This window comes from Plecotus auritus, assembly GCF_963455305.1.
Source record: "Plecotus auritus genome assembly, chromosome: 7".
NCBI classification, from domain to species: Eukaryota; Metazoa; Chordata; class Mammalia; order Chiroptera; family Vespertilionidae; genus Plecotus; species Plecotus auritus.
Window position 1 is genome coordinate 16,850,614 of NC_137774.1, and position 22,809 is coordinate 16,873,422.

The 22,809-nt window shown below is 56.1% G+C and overlaps 2 protein-coding genes across 6 annotated transcripts; both read left to right on the plus strand.

Moving 5' to 3' along the window:
• Positions 1 to 868: 868 nt before the first annotated feature.
• On the plus strand, positions 869 to 2,252 carry HCRT (hypocretin neuropeptide precursor). Its single transcript, XM_080679755.1, has 2 exons — positions 869 to 996; positions 1,786 to 2,252. The coding sequence occupies exons 1-2, from the start codon at positions 976 to 978 to the stop codon at positions 2,155 to 2,157; spliced, it is 393 nt and encodes a 130-aa protein (XP_080535881.1). The 5' UTR covers positions 869 to 975; the 3' UTR covers positions 2,158 to 2,252.
• A 1,995-nt stretch (positions 2,253 to 4,247) lies between these two features.
• Positions 4,248 to 21,750, plus strand: KCNH4 (potassium voltage-gated channel subfamily H member 4). 5 transcript variants are annotated; one of them, XM_080679696.1, is made up of 17 exons: positions 4,248 to 4,456; positions 6,293 to 6,526; positions 6,822 to 6,968; positions 7,093 to 7,220; positions 8,034 to 8,277; positions 8,620 to 8,777; positions 11,557 to 11,764; positions 12,952 to 13,146; positions 13,544 to 13,743; positions 15,314 to 15,563; positions 16,121 to 16,365; positions 16,982 to 17,020; positions 17,215 to 17,561; positions 17,830 to 17,936; positions 18,560 to 18,633; positions 20,102 to 20,463; positions 21,533 to 21,750. In XM_080679696.1, exons 1-17 carry the CDS (start codon positions 4,381 to 4,383, stop codon positions 21,666 to 21,668), a joined length of 3,150 nt encoding a protein of 1,049 aa, XP_080535822.1. In that variant the 5' UTR covers positions 4,248 to 4,380; the 3' UTR covers positions 21,669 to 21,750. The 5 variants fall into 5 exon arrangements, 4 of the variants coding, with proteins under 4 accessions (XP_080535822.1, XP_080535819.1, XP_080535820.1 ...); XR_013961177.1 differs by lacking the exon at positions 21,533 to 21,750 and having other exon boundaries at positions 17,835 to 17,936; positions 20,102 to 20,788; XM_080679693.1 differs by lacking the exon at positions 21,533 to 21,750 and having other exon boundaries at positions 20,102 to 20,788.
• Positions 21,751 to 22,809: the final 1,059 nt, after the last annotated feature.

The following is a 22,809-nucleotide window of genomic DNA, read 5'->3' on the forward strand; positions in this document are numbered from 1 at the left end:
TTCTCCCCTGACCTTCCCTGGTAGAAATCTCCTTTTCGTGAAAGGCCTTTTCAGAGTCCTTTCTCCCACTGAGCTACCATTCTATGCCGGGTCACACTCCCACCTGGACTTCCGAGCGCCTTGAAAACTGGGCATGTCCTATGCATATGTCACTCCAGAGCCCCATGCAGCGCCTGACACAGGGCAGCTGCTCAATAGACAGTGCCCTGAGCAAGAGGGACTCCAGCATGGGGGCTCACTCCCTGCTGATGGTGGGATGGGACCCCGTCTCTGCCCTCCAGGAAGGAAGCTGGGGAGGTCGAAGGGTAACACCAGGCACTTTTTTCCCACTGCCCAGGTTTGGTTTTCAAGATTTTCCATCTTGGAGGTTAGTGGAAGGGGCGGAGGGAACGGACCTGGGGGAGGGAGAGCCAGCTCAAAGCCTTTGTTCCATGGAGAAAGAAGGCCCTGGAGCCTGACAGACCCCTGGGCAGAGGGGAGGCGCGCAGGCACCCACACATATACCCCGTGGAGAATGGGTTTCCTGTCTGCCTCCTCTCCTGCCCTAATTAGCAGCTGCCCCTCCCCACATTGTCCCAGACCAGCGCCCTGGCCAAGGCCTCTTTTGTGCTCCCAGATTCCTGGGTGCAAGGTGGCCTCATTAGTGCCGGGAGACAGCCCCATCTCCAAGGAGCAGGCAGACAGAGAAGGGGGGGAACCAGGGGCGCAGTGATCCAAGCCCAGCCTCTGCGTGTCCTGGCGGCCATTCCTTGGGCCCAGCCTGGAGACGCGCCCCCTGTACGAGGCTAATCTTAGATTTGCCTTTGTCTAGCCCCAGAGTGGGCGCAAGTGCCCTACCACCCCACCCCACCTCAGAGCATTATAAACCCCAGGCCCCTGGTAGCAGGTCACAGTCCACGGCCTTCCAGTTCCTAGCTGTCTGGACCACTGGAGACGGCGCCTCTCCCTGCTGCTCCACTCTGAGCTCCGGACACCATGAGCCCTCCCTCTACAAAGGTACACACCCAGGGATGGAGGGGACGCACATTCCAGGGGGCAGTGAGAGCGCTTGCTCAGGGGCTGCAAGAAAGGCTGAAAGAGTCTCCCCTCTTGTTCTCCTGTGCAGGCTCTGAGGCAGGCAGGGGGCTGGGTGGACGCTTGGCTGAGAACCTGCCTTGGTTAACGTTCGGTAGTGCCCTGCTCGCCTAAGAGCTCATGTTTATTGAGCACGTACTATTCACCAGGTGCTGCTTGTACCTGTCATCTAGCTTCCTCCTCCCAGCAGCCCTGCCCGGTAGGAATGATTTAATACCCAGTTCACAAGTGAGGAGGCTGTGGCCCCTAAGAGGGTAGGAAACTGGGCCGAAGCCCAGTTCAGTGTCCCCTGCAAAGGAGCAGGCAAACAAGACAACGATTTGGATCCTGCTAGTCCTGGATTTGCACGGGTTTGCCGCTGTGGATAGGGGGAGTGGGACTAAATAGGGCCTGTTTCGCGGAGTGCACAAACTTCTGGTGCAGACAGACTCTCACACACCTGTTTTCAGGTGGAGTGGTAAGCACTCTAATGGGGTAACGACGAATTAAGGATACTCAGAGGAGACAGGAATTCATTCTGCCCAGGGGGTCTCCAATGACCCCGTCTCCAACCCTTCCCACAGCATTGCGAAGAGGCAGGAAAACGAAGGGGCAGCGAGGAAGGGGCGCCGGCCAGGAGGGGGCGCGAAGCCAATTGGGCAGGGCCTAGGTGTAGGGGCTGGAGGCGGGCGCGGCGTTAAGAACCCCAGCGCCCGGTCTCCTTCTCCCTAGGTCCCCTGGACCGCCGTGACGCTGCTGCTGCTGCTGCTGCTGCCGCCCGCGCTGCTGTCGCCCGGCGCGGCCGCGCAGCCCCTGCCCGACTGCTGCCGCCAGAAGACGTGCTCCTGCCGCCTCTACGAGCTGCTGCACGGCGCGGGCAATCACGCGGCCGGCATCCTCACGCTGGGAAAGCGGCGGCCGGGCCCCGCAGGCCTGCAGGGCCGACTGCAGCGCCTCCTGCAGGCCAACGGCAACCACGCGGCCGGCATCCTGACCATGGGCCGCCGCGCAGGCGCAGAGCCAACGCCACGCCCTTGCCCGGGACGCCGTTGTCCAGCTGCGGCCGCCTCCTCTGTCGCTCCTGGGGGACGGTCCGTGGTCTGAGCCCGTGCTCAGACTATGTCTTGGCACTACCCTCTCCCCTCTGCCCGCCCGCTATCAGCCCCCAGAAGAATGCGCAATAAAGAGGCTTCTCCGTTAACGTGGCCGGTCTCGGTTCCTGTGTGGTAGAGTCCTGCCCTCCAGGGGGCGTAAGAGTCTTGCGAACTGTAAAAAGCCCGAGGGCCTGGAAGCCCGGCTCAGGGACACCTCAGCTTGGGCGTCCTTGGACCTGAAACACTTTTGGATGGGGAGCTCCCCAGAACAAGGCACGTTGCAAGGCCGTGGGGTGCGGAAAGAGTCGCAGATGTGCGTCCTTGGAGGGGAGGGTGCCGGGAACATGAGGTTCAACGTAAATCATGCAGCGCGGGGTGGAGGGTGTGGGGAGAGGTGAGGCACTGGAGGGGAGGCGGTCAGGTGGTGCAGCCCAGATTGTGAAGGCCCTCACGAGTCACTTTATTCTGTAGGTAGCTGGGAGTCGCAAGTTCTGATGCGGGGGTGGGGCAAGATTTTCCTGCAACTTTATTGGAACACACCTATTATAGATTGAATTGTGCCCGCTCCCCAAATTCATATGTTGAAATTATAACGGGGCCTCAGCGCTTCAGAATGTGAATCTTATTTGGAGGGTCATTGCAGATATTAGTTAAGATGAGGTTCTGTTGGAGTGGAATGGGTCTCCACTCCAATATGACTGGGGTCCTTAAAAAGGGGGGGATTTGGACACAGAAATGTACACAGAAAGAAGCCATGTGCACAGGAAGGCAGAGTTGGGTGGTTGCCAAAGATTGCCAGCAACACATCAGAAGCTCACAGCTTTCAAAAGAAACCAATCCTGCCATCATCTTGAGCTTGGACTTCTAGCCTCCAAAATGGTGAGAAAATAAATTTCTATTGTTTAAGTACTCCGTTTGTGGTACAGGAGTCCTAGGGAACTAATATAACACCCAAAAGTAGAGACACAAAAAGATGTGGCGCTTTTAAGCAATCTAATACTGGGTTCAGGCTCTGGGAGGAAGGGGTTGAGGATGCAACTGGCTTGCCCTCTCCGGAGACCATCTTTCCATCTTCACTGGCTTTAGCTGGGAAGCAGTCACCCTAAGCCTCCACGCTCAGCTGCCCCAGTAATTTTCTGCTTCCGTGGTGAAAAACTCCCGTGTCTGGTCTCACCTTGGTCCTTCTTGCTGCTGTACTGGTTAAGTTTTGGAAAAGATGGAGTTCAAAGTCCACCAGCTCACCTTTGGAGATTTGCAAATTGACTCTGTCCACCCAGAAACTACCTTTCTCTGCCCCAAACTTGCTTCCAGCCTCTCCTGCACTTGAATGGCAGCAGAGAGGAGGGTTATGTCAGGACGATAGGAAAAGGGAGAATAGGGAGAAAATTGCTCTCCAACACACTTATTTTGTGCCAACATATGCATTATGCTATTACAGTCTCACAACCGCATGAGGTAAAAATTATTAGCTCCATTTTACAGATAAGAAAAGTGAGGCTCAGAGAGCCCAAGTCACACATTTAGTAAATGGCGGAGCCAGGACTCTACCGATGGACTCCAAAGCTCTTTTCATTCCTCATCCACCCTGCTGGGCTGAGAGGCAGAATTTGCCAGCGTGCCCTACGCACACTGAGGCGCAGCCTCTTTAACCCCAGCTGTCTCCTGTTGGAGCGCCGGGACCTGGGAGTGCTGCAAAACAGCCCCACTCCAGCAGGCAGCACTGCGAACCAGTGACCATGCCCAGCTTGGGCGGTGCTTGGGGAAACCCGTGGGCGGAGCCACAAGGCGCGCCAGGGAACCACGCGTGGGGGCGTGGCCACCCGGGAAGAGGCGTGTCTGACACTCAAGCTCCGAACCACCTCTTCGAGCCTCTGCTCCCTGGAGGCGTGTCTCGAATTCTCTCCGAGAGAGACTCGCGTGGGCCGCTCCCCTCCCGAAGGAGGACCGCGGAGAGAGGTGCGGGTGTCACTGGGAGCCCCTCCCCGTGCGGGACCACGTGGCGGACGCGGCCGAGCCCTGGGGAAAGAACCTGGCCCGTGGGGAAAAGAACCACCGAGGCGGCGCCCAGCCGAGCCGAAAGCCGAGGGGTTTGGAGCAGAGGCGGCGGCGGTTAGAGGGAGGGTAGGAGGCAGGCCCGCGCATGGGGCGCCCCGGCCCCGCCGGCAGCGCGCCCCCTTGGGCCCGGCCGAGCTGACCGCCCTCGGCGCCGCGCCTCGAACTCGCGCCTCGAGCCATGCCGGTCATGAAGGGGTTGCTGGCCCCGCAAAACACCTTCCTGGACACTATCGCCACCCGCTTCGACGGCACGCGTGAGTGGGGCCGAGGCTGGGGCTGGGGGCTTCTGCTGGGGGCCAAGACTCCGTCGGGGCCGGCTTGGGCTTCTAGACCCGAGGCGAGAAGGGAGAGTGGAGTTGAGGGTCTAGACGCCGCGGTAAAGGAACGGGACTGAGAGTGCTCTGCGAGGAGAAGCGGGGAGAGGGCCAAGAGTGCGGGGGGCCAAGGTAAGGGGTGTGACTGGAGGCACGAAAGGCTCTTTGTGTGGCAACACGGAGGAGAGGCCTTGAGAGCGGCCCATTCCAGGGCAGAGCTTTGCTGGCTGGGGGCGCGTGTGACGGTATCCGAGGCGCGGAGGTTGGAGAAGCGGTCAGGCGCTCGGGAGTCGCTCCCAGACAGTTCCAGCACCCCCTTCCCCCAGGAAAAAGAGAGGGAGGGAGAGAAAGAGAGAAGATCAGACTTCGGCAGGACCTAGTTTAGATTAAGGTCACGCACCCCAAAATCGTGGCGCGTCTGTGTTTGAGGGAGGTGAGGCAGGAGGAGGGGGGTGGTCCGTGTGAGGAAGGGAACTCCCTGCTCGCCCACCCCAGCTTGGTTTCCAGGTTCAGGACCTTGGACAGCCACACTCCTCCTTCCCCGCTCCTTCTCCCGCCTTTCCCTTTTCCTACTTTGCAGCCTAGAGATCTCTGCCTGCCCCTCTGGGCACCTTTGCTACATCTGGAAGATATGGGGAGCGGTACCCAAGAGCGGAAATTGATCTGCGGGGGACGGAGGGGGGGAGACTCCCCGCCTCCCCACCCTTCCTCCACACACGCCTCCCTTGTTTCCATAGCGCCCATCACCGGAGCAACGAGCTCTGGGATGGAAGAAGGAGGCTGCTGCCCAGGGCCCCGCACCCTCAGTGTCCCCATCAGCCACCCCATGCCCAGGCACACACCCTTCCTAGCGCCCCGGGACTGGTTGTGTCTCAGGCCCCTTCCCTAGCTGAGACTCTGTCCCCTCTGTGGCCTCCTATCCATTGGAACTGGAGGGAGCCAGCTCAGGTCCTGCGGCTGGGGTTGCTGGAGCCCCAACTTCATTGCCCAATCCTGTCAGACTTTGAGCACTGGGGACAGGCCCGAAATTAGATAAGGGATGCTAAAAAGAGGACCTTTCTTGGAAGGCAGGGGATGAGGACGCTAGTCGTGACTCTCCCTCCTCCCACGAAGGAGATTTGTGAGTGTAGGTAATCGCTGCCTTTTAGTTTCCTATCAATAAAACGGGTGTCACATCACCAGAATCGCTGTCCTCTCCGCTCTCCAATAGGGTGACAGGGTAGTGGCTATGGGTGTGCTTTGAAAGCTGTGCCCATGTGGAGGAGTGGACACTGTAGCACAGACTGTTGCCGAAGGTTTTCCCCAGGTAACTCACGTAACTCTCACAACAACCATGTGAGGAAGATATATTATCCCCCACTTTGCAGATGGGGAAGCTGAGACACAGAGGAGTTCATTAACGTGCCCAAGGTCACGCAATCAGCCATCAGCAGAGGTGGAGCGGTGGAGCCCATTCCCTAGCTCACCATGCTATATGCCTCCCTACAGTGAGAGCGTACTCCCTTGAAGGCAGGGGGATGAACTCTTGGGGTTCCTTCTCCAATCCCCTAGTAGTTCCTGTCCAAGTTCCTGGTCACCCTTAAGTCCTTGTCCTTTGTCTCTCTCTCTCCTTACTCTTATTTCAGAGTATCCCAAAGCAGGATCCAGGAATCCCATGGAAGCCTGGGGCGCTTCTGGCCCTGGGACCCCTGACAACAGCTCGGGGGAGGTACTGCCCACCTGGAAGCTGAGCTCCCCTCCTGCCCTTGGCCTGATCTTGACCTCTTCTTCCCACAGACAGTAACTTCCTTCTGGCCAACGCACAGGGCCCAAGGGGCTTTCCCATTGTCTACTGCTCTGACGGCTTTTGCGAGCTCACAGGTTACGGCCGCACCGAGGTCATGCAGAAAACCTGCAGCTGCCGCTTCCTCTACGGTCCCGAGACCAGTGAGCCAGCCCTGCAGAGGCTCCACAAGGCCCTGGAGGGCCATCAGGAGCACCGGACAGAAATTTGCTTCTACCGGAAGGATGGTGAGGGGCCTGGCCTGCCCTGCAACCCTGCCCAGACCCCAGGCTTTACCCAGAGTCCACTTGGCACAGTGAAAGCTTGGGTGCTGGTCCCCCCACACTGCCACAAGCTGTGTAACACTGAGTGCATCCCTGACCCTTTCTGGGCCTTGGTCCCCCCATCTCGAAGGTGAAGGAGTCAGCTTTGGACTTTTCCACTTCCAAACGTTTACCAACCCTTTGACTATGCCCAGGAATCCTGGGGGTTAGGGATGCCACGGGCTGCTCACCTTCTCCCTCCATCTTTCCACACCTACAGGCTCAGCCTTTTGGTGCCTCCTGGACATGATGCCCATCAAGAACGGGATGGGGGAGGTGGTGCTTTTCCTCTTTTCCTTCAAGGACATCACTCAGAGTGGAGGCCCAGGACCTGGCCCCTCAGGAAGCCATGGGGACAGCAATCATGGTAACTGCAAGTCTAGGGAGAAGGCGTGAATGGTCAGAGGTCTATGCCCAAGGTCACACAGACCTCTCCCTACCCAGCCTCATGGGATGTGCCCCATTTATCCCCATACCCTTCTTTCCAATAGAAAACTCCCTTGGCAGGAGGGGAGCCAGCTCAAGACTTCGATTCGCCAGGAAACAGAACCGCACTGTCCTGCGCAGACTGACTGGCCACTTTGGCCGCCGGGGCCAGGGAGGCATGAAAACCAATCATGTGAGTCCTGTCTCCACCCCAACACCTCCCAGTCCTGATGCCGAGGCCCTGTTACTGCCTCCCTGCTTCCCTGTCTGTCTGGTCTTCCTCCAGTGACTTGTTCCTCTGTCTGCCCATTTCTTATGTCCAACTCTGCTCTAACTCATGCCCCGCCTCATCTCCTTCCATCCCCACCTCCCATCCCCACCTTCCTTGTTTCCTTGTGACTGAAATTACTCCGCTCAGAAGTTGTCACAAGGCTGGGCTCTAGCAGCAATTATATCACCCAACGCTGGCTGATGAAGTTACCTATTGTGGCGGGGGGATCACAAGCTGTGGTCCTAGGGAGAAAGCCCCCATTGAGAGCCTCACATGTAGCCTTCATCTAGGACCCTGATGAAGCCACGGATCGGGTCTCCAACGCTCTGTGTAGTCTCTTAGATCTATAAGGAATGGGGTGTTGTGCTAGTCTCCCCTCAGTCCTGGATACACTGATCTCCCACTGGGCCCCAAGAACCCACGAGGAACCTGAGGGAGAAGTTAGTGAACCCTCAAGGTAGGGCTTGTGTCTGATTTGTCATCATATCCTTAAGCAGGGGGAAGGCCACACCTTAAACTCCCCACAAAATATGATCGATTCACAAGGGGCCCTGGGCAGTAGCTTGGCCAAGGAAGGGTCAGATGCCACCCCTGAGCTTCTCCTGCACCCTCTGTCTCTTCCTGGTTGTGTTTGCAGTGTCCACTCCCTCTTTTCCCCATCCCCTGCCTCTCCCTCCCCCAGCCTGGGCTCCTTTTTCCCCCAAGTGTCCCCAACCACCACCCCTCTCCCCTTAGAACGTGTTTGAGCCAAAGCCATCAGTGCCCGAGTACAAGGTGGCCTCCGTGGGGGGGTCCCGCTGCCTCCTCCTCCACTACAGCGTCCCCAAGGCTGTATGGGATGGCCTCATCCTCCTCGCCACCTTCTACGTCGCGATCACCGTCCCCTACAATGTCTGCTTCTTGGGCGACGATGACACCCCCATCACTTCCCGACACACCCTTGTCAGTGACGTCGCCGTGGAGATGCTCTTCATCCTGGGTTAGACCCTCTGCCCCACACACCCCAGCGGGTGGGCTGGAGGGACCCATTCATCCTGGCCTCACTCTGTCCTGGGCTGCAGAACCCAGTCATTCAGAGCCCATCCATTTCTGGGTCTTGAAGTCCTAATGGTCCATGTGCCCTGACTCCTGATCCCTGCAGCCTTCTGCCTCTAGACCTTTCTTCCCTAAAGATCAGCCAAAAGCCCAATCTATCTCCCCATTTCTACCTCTAACTCCATCCTGGGTCTCTAAGGCTTGTTCCCAGCCTAGCCAGTTTCTTGGCCCTTTGGCCTGAGTTTCTAGACCAAGACACCTTTGTAACAGCCTCTTGCACCCCTAGATATCATTCTGAACTTCCGCACCACCTATGTGTCCCAGTCCGGCCAGGTGGTCTCTGCTCCTCGTTCCATTGGTCTCCACTACCTGGCCACCTGGTTCTTTATCGACCTTATTGCTGCTCTGCCTTTTGACCTGCTTTACATCTTCAACATCACCGTGGTGAGTGACCCCCGTCCCACCATGCAGCTAACCTCCCAGCTTCAGCATAGCACCTCCCACTAAGGGATTAACTCCGAACTCAGACGCAGCCCTTCCCATCAACCTATCTGTGACTCCTGGCCAGGCATCCGCTAGGGGCAGAGCCCTGTGCTAGGAGCTGAGAAGGACCTGAGAGGGTCGGTGCACTTGGGGAGCTCAGCTGACAATCTCTGAGGGAAGCGGAGACAAATGAAAAGCTAAGTCGAGCTACTAAGGCAGCGTTGGCCTGATACCAAATGAGTGGTACTTTTCTCATTTTTATTGAACAAACAACTGATGAGCATTTAGCTGTCTGTAAAGCACTGTGTGGGGCACGGTCACTGTGGGGAAAAGGGACAAGGATTCAGCCTCCAGGCAGCCAGGCTGGTGAGAGGGCAGGACTGGGGCCAGCAGGAACAGAAGTGGATGAAGTGGAACATGGGGCCCTGGTACTGTGCATGGAGGCTGGCACAGAGCTAGATGACCTTGGAGCTCCAGACTGGGACATGGGCACGGGTGAAAAGGATCTAAAATCTAGCCAGTGCTGGGGAGGTCAAAGCACCCCATTTGGGCAGAGGCGAGGGTGGCCTGGGAAGGGTTCCTGAGGGAGTTGAGAGTAGAGGTAGACCCTAGATAAAGGGTAGGGCTTGGCTGGCAGGAGATGAAGAGAGAGAGCATTTGGGGGGAGCATAGCAAGCCCAGACAAGGAGGGAGAGGTTGTGGGGTGAGTTTGGAGGCAGAGAGCTAAGACCTGTGTCCTCCCAGCTCCCTAGGGCTGCATGGAATGCCCTTGAGTGGTCAGCTCTGCACCCAGCCAGTAGATAGCAGGTCCGGGGGAGGGAGTCCCACCCTCTGTCCCCAGGCCCCTTGGTTTTGGGTGGGGAAGTGGAAAGCGGTTTCCCTGTGTGCTCCTCTCTCTGCCACACTTCGCTATAGTGGGAAACCACCTACATGCAGCCGGATTTAACTAGCTGCCAACAAGCTGTGGGCCTCTTCTCCTGGCTGTGTGCACGTGTATGCACGCTCCCACACACGTGCATGTGTGTGTCTGCCCTGAGGGTCCGGCCATTCCAGGAAGAGCTCCCAACCCCTCCCCATCCCCTATACCCACTAGACTGTGCCAGCTGGGCAGACAGCTGTCTCTGGGGAAAGAGAGAGCTACAGAGAGCCCCTTGTCCCTCCTCCCAGGCAGTTCCCCCTCCTCTGGTAGCTTCAGGAGCACTTTACAGTTTACTAAGTTCTTTCACACATCATCATCACATAGCAACCTCACAATAATCCTTCAGGGCAGGTTCTCTTACCCCTCTTTTTCAGAGATGGATACAGAGGCTCAGAGAGGGTAAGTGTCTTGCTGAAGGTCACACAGCTAGCAGTAACAGGCAGGAGATTGGAGCCAGGTCTCCAGACTCCTAGTCTAGTATTCTTTCCAACATAGCACCCTGCTTCCCAGGAAACCAGGGTACCCGAGTGGATGGTCTGGTATACAGGCGGGTGAGGAGCAGTGCTGGGACTGGAGGGAGGCACAGCAAAGAGAGAGATGAGGAGGCACCGGCAGAGTGGTGGAATTGAAGGAGCCAGGTCCTAGGAGAGGGAGAGGAGGGTCCCAAGGGAGTGGGGCCCAGGGACAGTGACTGGGGGAAGTCCTGAAGGATTAAAGTCAGGAGCTCTGGGAGGTGAGGGCAGGCATAAAGCCCTGGAGAGGGCTCATATGGGGGGCTCAGGGCCACCTCCGTCAGCTAAGATGAGAGAGAATGGATGAGGTTGTTCAGGAGCCATGTAGGGCCAGGGCTACAGGGATGCTGCTGGAGGCCCCTGAGAGGACAGTGAGGGCCTTCAGACCAGGTTACCCACTCTCTGTCCCAGAGCCCAGCCCTAGTGGTGAGAAGATAAGCCTCCACCTGCTCCTCATCTCCAAGGTTGGGAGAGCAACGGCGGCATTAATAACCAAATGGAAACAGTAGTGGTGGTAATATTAGCCAACATTTACAGGAGCCTTACTAGGGGCCACTGGCTCCTCAAACCCCCACCAAGCCCCACGAGGGTGGAAATCTCAAAGCCCAGGCTCCCTCAGTCCCTGATCTCCTTCCCTCAACATTTCCTTGGCAGCCGACCCACAAGAGGAAAGGGCCCTAACCCTAAACCTTTCCCAGTCCTACCGAGCCCGTTCCCACCCTACCATGCATCCCTCTGTCTCGAGGGTGACACCCACCACAACTGCTGTCGTCACTAGCAACCACTCTTGTCCACAGCTAATTGTGCTCGGACGCTAGGGGCTTTGTGCAGCCCCAGAGGTCATTCTGTCTATCCCCCTGCCTTTGGCCAGGACTTACTCTTTGCCAGCCCACAGTGCTAAGAGGCGGCATGACCCAAAATGGACTTTGGTGTGAGCCCAGAGCTGAGTCCCAGCTCTCTCATTTCCTTGGTCTGTGACCTTGAGCAAGTCACTCACCTCTCTGGGCCTTCGTTTATTTATCTGCAAATTGGGAACCATGATGATAACTGGACTGAAAGCTTAACTTTTTAAATGAGGATTACAAAACGTAGCCCAGTCCTGACACATAGTAAGTACTTACGAAGTGTTGGCCATTATTCGTGTTAGTACCATTCTCCCATCCCCTGCATGTCCTGGTCACCCTTCCCACAGAGCAGAGGTGTTCTTCCTGCTGCAGATTCCCATGGCCCCAGGGCCTCTGATGGGGGCGGGTCACAGGGGGCCCTGAGGAGTTGTGCCTCTGACAGCCTCCCCCACACCCTCCCGCAGACATCGCTGGTGCACCTGCTGAAGACAGTGCGGCTGCTGCGGCTGCTGCGGCTGCTGCAGAAGGTGGAGCGGTACTCGCAGTGCAGCGCTGTGGTGCTCACGCTACTCATGTCCGCCTTTGCGCTCCTTGCCCACTGGATGGCCTGTGTCTGGTATGTCATCGGGCGCCGGGAGATGGAGGCCAACGACCCACTGCTCTGGGACATCGGTGAGCCACTGACCCCGGGCTTTCACTGACCACCCAGCCACTGCCCTGTGCACTCAGGCACTCGCTCAGGCACCCACGCGGATGCCTTCACCTGTACCGCCAACCCACCACCTACCACCCACATTTCTCTACTCACCCAACTAACACGCATTGAGCTCCTTCTGGATCAAGCGTGGGAATACTGGTTTGTAGACAAGGGCTTTGCCTTGGGGGGACCTCACAGCCTAGCAGGGGAGCAAGACGGGTGACAGGCAATCAAAATACGGTATGTATTGAACGACGTAGCGTGCCGAGGCTCCTGGTCTTTGCCGCATGACACTCTGCAGTCGGAGGAGGGTGTTTGGGGCAGAGGGAGCAGTGCTCCTCCCTGGCTCCTCCTGGTGGCTCCCTGCTGCCATCAAGTCCGCACTCAGTGCGTGCCCTCTCTGCCCCCACCTGGCTCCTCCTTACCCCACCCCCCTGTGCCGCAGCCACGCTGGCCTCCTCCAGCACCCCTGTTGGACTGCTCTCTCACTCGGGGCCTTGACCCTGTCTTCCTCTCTGGAATCCTTTTCCTTCTGCCTTCCCTCCCTTCACCTAGGCGACCTGTCTGTTCCTTGGAATCTCAGCTAAAATGCTCCGTCCTAAGGGAGCTTTTCAGGGACCATACTCTCCCCCACCCATTGTATTGGCTTTCCCTAACCCAGTATGACGCCTAAGATACCCTATTGTTCCCTTTTATTTATTTATTTATTTATTTATTTATTTATTTATTTAAAATACATTTTTATTGTTGATAGTATTACAGATTATCTCCCATTCTCCCCCCCACCCACACCCCCATTTCTTCTTATAGTTCCTTTTTAGTAGCTCACCTCCCACCTGTAATGATTTATTTCGTGTCTCTTTCCCCTCCAGACCGTCATTCCCACCAGGGCAGGGAGAGTGTCTGGCTGGGTCAAGTCCCAGCACCCTGTGCACAGAAGGCATCAATAAACTATTAGAGTGTGGCAGAGGCCCCCCAACAGTCAGCAGTGTAGAGACATGGTAGTCTTGAGCTGCAACTGTAACCAATTCACCTTGGGAAGGCTCAGGTCAAGGCTGTCCATGCAAACCTCCCCTCCCCGCTGTAAATACTTGACTAAAGTGGAGTGCAGGCAGCTCAGGGAAACCCAGTTCTCCACCACCTGCATCCTTCCACCCTCCAGGCTGGTTGCATGAGCTGGGCAAGCGGCTGGAGGCGCCCTATGTCAACAGCTCGGCGGGCGGCCCGTCTCGGCGGAGCGCCTACATTGCTGCGCTTTACTTCACGCTCAGCAGCCTCACCAGCGTGGGCTTTGGCAACGTGTGCGCCAACACTGACGTTGAGAAGATCTTCTCCATCTGCACCATGCTCATAGGGGGTGAGGCCGGGCCTGCCAAGCCAAGCATGCAGATAGGGAGATCGGGGCCCACAGGCCATCCGGGCAGTCCTGCATTCATTCATAGACGTTTCCTCTGGCCTACTACATACTGGCCCTGGGGGACTCCACAAACAGGCATGGTGTCTTGTTTAGGGAATGGGAAACTCAAGTTCATGACCTAATTGGGGGGAGGGGGTGCGGGTGAGAGGAGCATCAGGTCTGACCCCTCTCAGGACCACTCTCTATTCCCCTCCCAAGCCAGCCCCTGCCACCAGGTAGGCACTTAGGAGCCCACTGGCTCTCCTGCCATTCCCAGGAACCCAGAGACCTGTCCAGGGCAGGGTGGGTTTGGGAACGGATGGCCACCCTAACCTGCTGCCCACCGCCAATGCTGCAGCGCTGATGCACGCCGTGGTGTTCGGGAACGTGACGGCCATCATCCAGCGCATGTACTCGCGCCGCTCGCTCTACCACAGCCGCATGAAGGACCTCAAGGACTTCATCCGCTTGCACCGCCTGCCGCGGCCGCTCAAGCAGCGCATGCTTGAGTACTTCCAGACCACGTGGGCTGTCAACAGCGGCATCGACGCCAACCAGGTAGCGTGCTGGGGCTCCTGGTCTTTGCCACATGGCCGTGCAATGGGGAAGAGGGCACAGCCTCTCCGGGTTTGGAATGGAGGCAAATGGGCTCTAGGGAGATGAGGTGTTATTCACAAGGGCATGTACCCACTGAAATCCACATCCCTTTTCCTGTGCACTAGAATTTGGGACATAAAAGGGAGCTCAGGCCTTAGCTAAAACCATGTTCCCTTCGGCCAACAATTCCCTAGCACCCGCTGTGGGCCAGCCTCTGTGCTGAACACAGGGGCCTCCGAGGTGATCACAGCTTTTTCCCTCAGGGAGACACCAGCCTGGTAAGGGAGGCAAACAGGTAAATACACAGTGAATGGGACTCTGCTGGAGGGATGTACCTGCCACTTGGGAACCCCACTATGTTGCATCTGGGTCTAGAGGAGTAAGGGAAGGTGGCACCGTGAAGGACAAGAAGGAAATCGGCCTGCTACCAGAAGGCCATTCCAGACAGGAAGAGCCATAGGAGCTCAGGTCCAGAAATGTTGACACAAAAGAGCGGGGTGAGTTCAGGAAACTGAAGGTAGTTCACTGAGCCTTCAGGAACCGGAGTGTGGGCACCGTGACGGGTGGAGAGGGAGAGGAGTGCAAGAGACTGGGTGGGCAGGCCCAGGTCACGGATGGCCTTGACTTTAGATGTTATCCTGCAAAATGTTGAGGTTGGGGAGTGGCCTGAGGATCTAGGAGAGATTTCTAAGCACAGGCACCATGGGACTTGGTGGTCCTGGTTGCAGAAGAGGAGCTCAGAGTGAGTCCCAGGTTTCTGGCTGGGTCAAGGGGTGTGATGGGGGTGTTACAGGAAGAAGATTGTACTTGGGGGTAAAAATGAGAGCCCAGTGTGGGGCCATGATGAGGGTGGAGTCTGCCCCGTAGGTAGTTGAAAATATAGGTTTGGACCCAGACGTAGGGCTCTGGGCTTCCAGGGAGTGGGGAAGTCATGGAGCTGGTTGCTGTGATGCAGGGTGAGTGTGGAAAGTTAGGAGAGAGCCAAAGAGGTACGCTGCAGAAGAGGAACCTGGGGAGACAATGGGGACAAGAAAGAGGTCAACAAGCCACAGGGATTAAAGGCCTCCATAGTATGCGGATGGAACTGTGAATATTAAGTTTAGCTCTAGGAGGTCATTGATAATATTCAAGATCTAGTGTAACCCAGCAATTTATAGATGGCCCAGAGAGAGGAAATGGATTGCTCAAGGTCCACAGCGATTTAAAAGCAGAGCTGACTTCTAGTCTGGCTTCCAGTTTCAGGCTGACCCACCAGGGATGGTCTTTGCATTTGTGGTGTTGAGGAACCAGGGCATGTGTGAGTGACTTAGTGTGTAACCAAGGTCAGTGGGCAGACAGGAAAAGACCTAGTCTCCGCCCCAGCAGTTGGGTTGGGAGGTCCACACACAAGTAAAATTGAGGTCAGAAATGGGTCACTTCGAAGCAAAGGGCAAGTTGGAGCGATCTCCTTGGAGACAGCTCAGCACGTTTGTAGAAATCAAGTAGCAGCTGCAGGGGGGGATGGCCCGAATGACCTGCGCCCCTTATGCAGTTACTGCGTGACTTCCCGGATGAGCTGAGAGCTGACATTGCTCTGCACCTGAATCGCGAGATCCTGCAGCTGCCGCTGTTTGGAGCAGCCAGCAGGGGCTGCCTGCGGGCCCTCTCCCTGCACATCAAGACCTCATTCTGTGCTCCGGGCGAGTACCTGTTGCGCCAAGGGGATGCTCTACAGGCACACTACTATGTCTGCTCAGGCTCGCTTGAGGTGCTCCGTGACAACATGGTGCTGGCCATCCTGGGTGAGGATACCACCACCACCTACTACCTACCCTGGAACCTTCCCCAGAGGCCTTGTGAGTGGCCAAGAATCTAGGGACTGGGATGCTTTTATTGGATATCTGGAATTCCTGCTGAGGAGTACTCTTTCTTGGTCCCTCCACCCTACTACCATCCCCTCTTGACCGTTCCCCTCAGACTCTCCCCTAATCCCATTGGCCAGCCCTCAACCCATCAACCCTTCCTCAGTGACTGTCCCCCAAATAAATTGATTCTTCACCATTGACCTTCAACTCCATTGACCTTTACCCTTTAACTGACCCCTCTGGCCATTCTTTATTGATCATTGATCAATTCCATTGGTCATTCCTCCAATGTTACTGACATCCCTCATTAACTGTCTCCCAACTTCACCAGTCATTCTCCACTAACCTTTTCCCAATTCCATTGATCATTTCCCACCTTCAACCATCCTTCAAACACACTGGCCACCCCTCAAATCCATTGACTAGGTATATCCTCTTGGTCCCTCTCCCCATCTGACTGGCCCCAGCTCACTGTCCCCATCCCTTACCCACAGGAAAGGGGGACCTGATTGGGGCAGATACCATTGAGCCAGGACAGGAGCCTGGGTCAGGAGCAGGCCCGAGCTGTGTGCTGAAGACCAGCGCTGACGTGAAGGCACTGACCTACTGTGGCCTGCAGCAGCTGAGCAGCCGAGGGCTGGCTGAGGTCCTGAAGCTCTATCCTGAATATGGTGCTGCCTTCCGGGCTGGTCTGCCCCGGGACCTCACCTTCAACCTGCGCCAGGGCTCTGACACGAATGTATGTAGGCCCCTACAACTTCCATCTCCCCTGAGGTTCCTTCCTTCAAAGCAGACCTCCCTCAGCCCTAGAGAGAGCCTCATGCATTGCCTTCCACCCTGAAAAACATCCTCAACCCCAGGCACCCCTGTCCATTGCCCCTTCCATATTTAACATCTTCCAGTCCCACTGACCCTACCCCATTGGCCATCACCCAACCCCATGGACCATCTCTCACCACATTTACTTCCAAATGTACTAACCCATCTCCTGATGGCCCACCCTCAGCTTCGCTCCAGAATCCCCAAAGGGAACAATCTCCCTCATGTGTTCCTCATCCATAAAGTTCCTCTCTGGACTGGGCACCATCCCCTGGGGCTTCCTCACTCACCAAATGTTTCCTGAGCCCATTTTGGTTTAGGTCTGTAGGGTATACCCTGGGCCTTTGTCTTTTACTGCTTTTCACATTGACTTTCCACTCAGGATTTCTCTGAGTCAGAGTTGGAGGTATCTCTGACTCAAATCCACAAAACGGTTCCATGTTCTCAAACCCCACAACACTGATGGGTGAGACGAGGAGGTATTGCACTAATGGAGGGGGAAGGCGTGAGTAAGATGATCCCCTCTGTCCCCACAGGGCCTCAGGCGTTTCTCCCGATCCCCTCGGCCCTCCCAGGTAACACGACCTTCCTGAGTGGAGTTGAGGTTGAATGGGGGAGAGGTGGGGAGTGGGGACACTTTCCTTGGTTCCTCTGCTGCAGGGAGAAGGGAGAGGGGATGGGGAGCATCATCTGCCAGTGAAGACTGTTGCTTAATGAAGGGGCCTGTTGTTCACTGTCCTGCAACATCAGCTGCTCCCTCTGCCCACAGCCCCACTCCGAAAGCCTTGGCTCCTCCTCAGACAAGACCCTGCCATCCATCACCGAGGCCGAGGCTGAGTCGGAGCGTGTTCCCAGGCCCCGCCGGCCCCTCCTGCTGCCCAACCTTAGCCCAGCAAGGCCCCGCGGCTCCCTGGTCAGCCTTTTGGGCGAGGAGCTGCCTCCATTCTCAGCCCTTGTCTCTTCCCCTTCCCTGTCCCCATCCCTATCCCCTGCCCTGGCTGGCCGAGGCCACAGCCCCTCCTCTCATGGCCCCCCCAGGGGCTTTGCTGCCAGGAAGCCCCCTCAGCTTCTTATTCCCCCACTGGGAACCTTTGGAACTTCAGACCTCAGTCCTCGGTGAGACACCAGCCTCTCCTGCCATTTCCATACCACTGCTGGCTTCCAGAACCTTCTCTGGGCTCTGTCCCCAAAGCTCCCACCTGTCTCTGCCCCATGTTCCCCCTGTGCCCTTCCTGACCCACCACAGCTTGCAACCCCACCCCACCCTTTTGACCATTGCTCCTCCCCAGCTCCCTGGCACTGCTACCCCCATTCACCCTCTGCCTGCGCTGCTCTGGCCCTTACCCTCGCCCCATGGGATTGATGGTCACTGCCTCTGTCCCAGCATAGTGGACGGCATTGAGGACTCCGGCAGCACAGCAGAGGCCCCTACATTCCAGTTCAGCAGGAGGCCTGAGCACCCTAGGCGCCGCTCTCAGGCCTCCCCTCCAGGTAAGGGCCAGCAGTGGACTTCCACTCATAGTCACCCATTCACCTGCAATGCATTCATTCATCCATCTCTCTATCCATCCCACATGTAGTAAGGGCCTTACCATGTGCTGGGTGCTGTGCTGGGAATACACAGATAAACCAGGCCTGGCCCACACTCCTAGTGAACTCCCAGTCTAGTGGGGGAGACACACCTGTATACTCCGGTAAATGATTCCAGAACAGCGTGCTGAGCACCACAACTGAGACAGGAGCAGGGCTCTGAGGTAGGAAAGGAGAGCTCCCTTCACTCTCCCTCCTAGAGGAGGGGGCTCTTGAGTTGGGTCTTAAAGGGTGGGTAGGAGTTTGAGGGGTGGGGTAAGGCAGTTGTTGGAAGGCATAAAGGTTATGTTTAGATATCAAAAGGAAGATCCGTGCCTAGATCTGGGAGGACCAAGGTGGTGGGGGATACTGGGGAAGTCATAGGGCCTCAAAACCAGCCTAAGAGTTTGGTTTCCCCATCATCCTGCCCCAGAGCTTCCTTTCCCCTTGCTCCCTGCCTTCCCAGCGACAGGAGGGGGCCCAGCCCAAGCTGTAGACTCATGCTCCCTGCACTCACTGCCTCCCTTTACCCCGTTCTGCTGCAGGGACCAGGCCCAGCCAGGAACTGGCCGCTGAAGCGGAAGAGATGAAGGAAAAGGTCTGCAGGCTGAACCAGGAGGTTGGTTGGGGCCGGTTCCTCGCCTCCACCTTTGGAGAATATCAGTTTGGGAATATCATATAAACCATGTCAGGATTTGGAGTCAGAGTCCTGAATTTAAATATTCACACTAGCCCTAGCCGGTGTTGCTCAGTGGATGGAGCATTGGGCTGTGGACTGAAGGGTCCCTCCCCAGCCCTTTGATTCCAGTCAAGGGCATGGGCCAGGGTTTCGGGCTCAATCCCCAGTAGGGGGTGTGCAGGAGGCAACCGATCAATGATTCTCTCTCATCATTGATGTTTCTATCTTTCTCTCTCCCTCTCCCGTCCTCTCTGAAATAAATAATAAAATAAAATAAATATATGTACACTAGCTGGGTGACCTTGGACAAGTCCCACAACCACTCCGAACTTTGATTTCCTCACCTAAAAATGGGGGAAATAATGCGTTCTTCCCCCTGTGGTTGTGAGGATGCAATGAGAGCACACACATGCCTGGCCCAGTTCCCAGCACAGTCTAAGTCCTCATTGATCGGTGCTTCCCCTCTTTCTTGGCTAGCTCAGGTTGACCAGCCAGGAAAGAGGGCCTCTCCTCCCTGCACCACCTCGGGATCCTCTCCTGCACAGAATGGCCACCAACCAAGTCATAATGCTCCAGGCCTTTCCCTCAGCCCAGGCCTTGGAAATGAGAGCTAAGCAAACATGGGAGCAAAGGACAGGGAGGCTAAGGGGCCTTCAGCCTTGGGGGACCTGGAGCCCAATATCTGAATCCTGGTCAGGAAGAGCACAGATGCTGTATGCGGAGGCTCTGCCTCTGCCTCCTCTCCAGGGATCTCAGAATTGTCACCACAGAGAAGCTGCTCAGCCCTTGGGAGCTGGCCTTCCCTCCTTCAGATAAACATCAAGCTTCCCAGGAGAGCACCTGTGCTGGGGCGGAGCCTGGGGCCGGGGGCGGGGCCAGCCCTTGTTGCGCAAGATTGAGGGCCAGCCCTGCTTCTGCTCACAATTCTAGGCCAGGGGCTCTACACTTGAGTGTCTATGGGCACCTGGAAAACCTGGTAAAATGCATACTCCTGGGTCTCACCCAAATTGGAATGTCTGGGGTAGGGCCCAGAAATCATTTTTATAAGTTTCTCAGTTGATTCTGTACTCCCTGAAATTTGAAAAACACTTGAGCTCTTGTGATGGGATCACCTGACAGTAAGGCTACATCTGCCGCTTCAAATCCCTGTAACCTCTTTGAGCACATTTTTCTGCATCTTGTAAAAGTGGGGTGTTGGGAGGATGGCAATAGCTGCTGTCCCAATCCTTTTTGGAAAAGGGCTGGGATATTTACATCTAGACAAAATGACCCCTGCCCTGCCTTCTTCTCCCAGTGGCCATGAGCAGAGAGTGGTTATGAAAGAACTTTGTAAACTGTAGAGGGGGGTGCACCTAGGAGGGAGTGATTGTTGTGACACCTGGGAAACAATTTGATGTGTTTTCAACAGATCTTCTGCCTCAACCAAGAAGTGTCTCAGCTCAGCCAGGAGCTCCGGCATATGATGGGCCTGCTGCAGGCCAGGCTGGGTCCCCCAGGCCACCCAACAGTCTCAGCTTGGCCCTCAGACCCTCCGTGCCTCCAGCGGAGGCCTCCATGCATCTCTCCCTGTCAGTCGGGACCGCCATCTAGCATCCAGGATACTACTCTCGCTGAGGTCCACTGCCCAGCCACTGTGGGGACAGCAGAGCTGGGGGCTGCCCACCCCAACCTCAGACCCTACATGTTGTCCCCGTACCCCTCAGAGCCTGACCCTCTGGGACCCTCCCCAGTGCCAGAGGCCTCACTTCCAACTCCCAGCTTCCGATCCAGATCAGACACATTCCACTGACCCTGGCCCTGGGCCCAGGCCTGTCTGGGGTGGGCATTGCCACCTGCCATCAGGGAGGGGCTGAGCCCAGGGCTTCCCGCCTCGGGTCAGCAGCCACCAGCTGGTCTGGTTGGCTCTGGATTCTCAGGACCTTTTTCATAAAGTCTGGTCACTTCTGACCCTCTTTCCTTTTCCAAACCTTCTCCTATGCTCCTCCTTTGGGAGGGGAGTCACCTCAGGCCGTGGAGCCCAACAGGCATGAGACAGAGCACGATGCCCATCAGGCTGGGCAGATGAGATGTCCTGCCTTCTCCCCAGGACCTGGAGGCAGGTAGAGATGGGGGAGCAGACGGGGATGGGGAAGGGCCCCAGATCCAGCCTGGGAAATGAAGAGTGAGGCCAGAGCAGGCAGGATCATGGTGTCTACAGCCAGAGTGATAGATTGCAGATCCCACTGCGGAGACAGTGTAGTGATATTGTGAGGTGTTCTGTCCTGGCTCCTGGTCTCTGGTGGAAACCTTGAAAGCAATGCTGCCTCAAGAGGGCTAAGTTTCAGATCCTGGCTGGCATTTTGAGCAAACCAAGACTTCTTAGGCCTCCTACTATCAACCCGAGCTGGAGGGGCTCACAGCCCACACAGGAAACACACTGATGACCCCAGATATTCTTTGGCTCTCAGCAGTTTTTCAAAATATTAATGAGTTGCCAACATTAAAAATCAGGAGAGTATACATAAGAACCGAACTATTCCAGCCTCTCTATGAAATGTTGGGAGATCTGGAAATCCATATGCCATCTGGCAATCATCAGCTGGTGTTGGGTGGCCACTGTCCTCTTTAGATGGGGACTGTACTCTCCACTTCTTCACAGCATCCATATTTCTTCATCATCTCCTGATACTCAGCTAACTTCCCTCATTTGAATTATTTGTCTGGTCTTTGTGGGGTTTGAGTTTTCAGTCCTTGCCTTAGAGTGTGTTTCCAGGATCGTGTGTCCCAAAAGGTACTTTTTGGGCTCAGCAATGTCTGTTCCTGGTTGTGGGCCTGTCAACATCTCTGTTTCTCTCTGCAGGCTGTCACTGAAGGTGGTCTCTTCTGTTGCCAACAACTTGAAACAGTTCCAGCAGCACTCCTGCCCATCCTCTGCCTCCAGACTTCAGCCAAGCCTGCTTTCCCCTTTACCAACGTGGTCTCCCTCGGAGCCCTGACTTCTCACAACCTCATCCTGGTCTCCAGTTCTCCTTTACCACTCAACACTTTGGGATAGGAAATAAATTCTTTATTTTTGTAGTTGTTGTCTCTGGCTGTTTCTAGAAGTTGGTCAGAGAGCCCCAGAGCTTTGGAGGAACTACACTGCAGTCACTCCCCCACCATACCCCAGGGCCCTGTTGCTGTGTCTAGAAAGGGCAAAGGCGCCAACCAATTCACTTGGTACCATGTTCACGCTACAGGGGCCCCAGGGATGAGGCAGAAATCTTAATGAGTCGCTATGGGCCATTATACCCCTCCTCTTCCTTCCCCAGTTACAACCATAGATTCAGACACAGTATGTGGGGGGACAGAGTCCAGGCTCAGGCTCACCTCCAAGCCTGGAAAGGTGGCCATGGAACTCCCCATTGATCCTGTGCCCATTGCAGGCCAGGTACGGCAGGAACTGGGGGGAGATCTTGTCACCAGCCAAGAACTGCTAGGAACCCTACTCTGCTCCATCCTCTTTGCTCTCCTACGCCCTTTCTTCCCTCTTAGCTTTCATTTATCTGATGACCATTGCAGGGGTGGATGGGATGAGTGTTAGGAATGTTGTTAGAAAGAGGCATCCTGGACACCAGATGGAAATAGGTGTGAGCAGTTTGTGGCCAGTTATCCCAAAGTTTGATTCAGGCGTCAGCATATGATTGGTATTGGCTGGTGTCATGGGAACAATGCCCACAGCTGTCTCTGGGGTGAGCTTTGATTCCATACAGGTTTTGAATCGTGTCCCAAGGGATGAGATGCAGAAGCAGAGGAGGTATGGTCTTTGTTGGGGAGTAAAGGGTGGGCAGAAGCATAAGTGGTCCTAATCCATATTGAAGGGAGCAGAAAAAACAGCCCTGATGCCTATGGAGAGGGCAAGGTGGGGGCAAAGAGAAGTGGTTCTAATCTGTATTTATGGATGAGGAGAGACAAAGCAGAAGTGGTCCGGCTCTGCATTTGGCATCAGAGACAAGAGCCGGTTCTGGTTGGGTGTGGGGGCAGGCAAACGCAGAGGTAGTCCGGGTGTGTTTTGGAGTCTAGCCAAAGGAGGAGGGTCCTAGTTCACCGCTGGACAGTGGCAGGAGCTCTCCCTTTGATCTCACCCAGTAGCCTCCA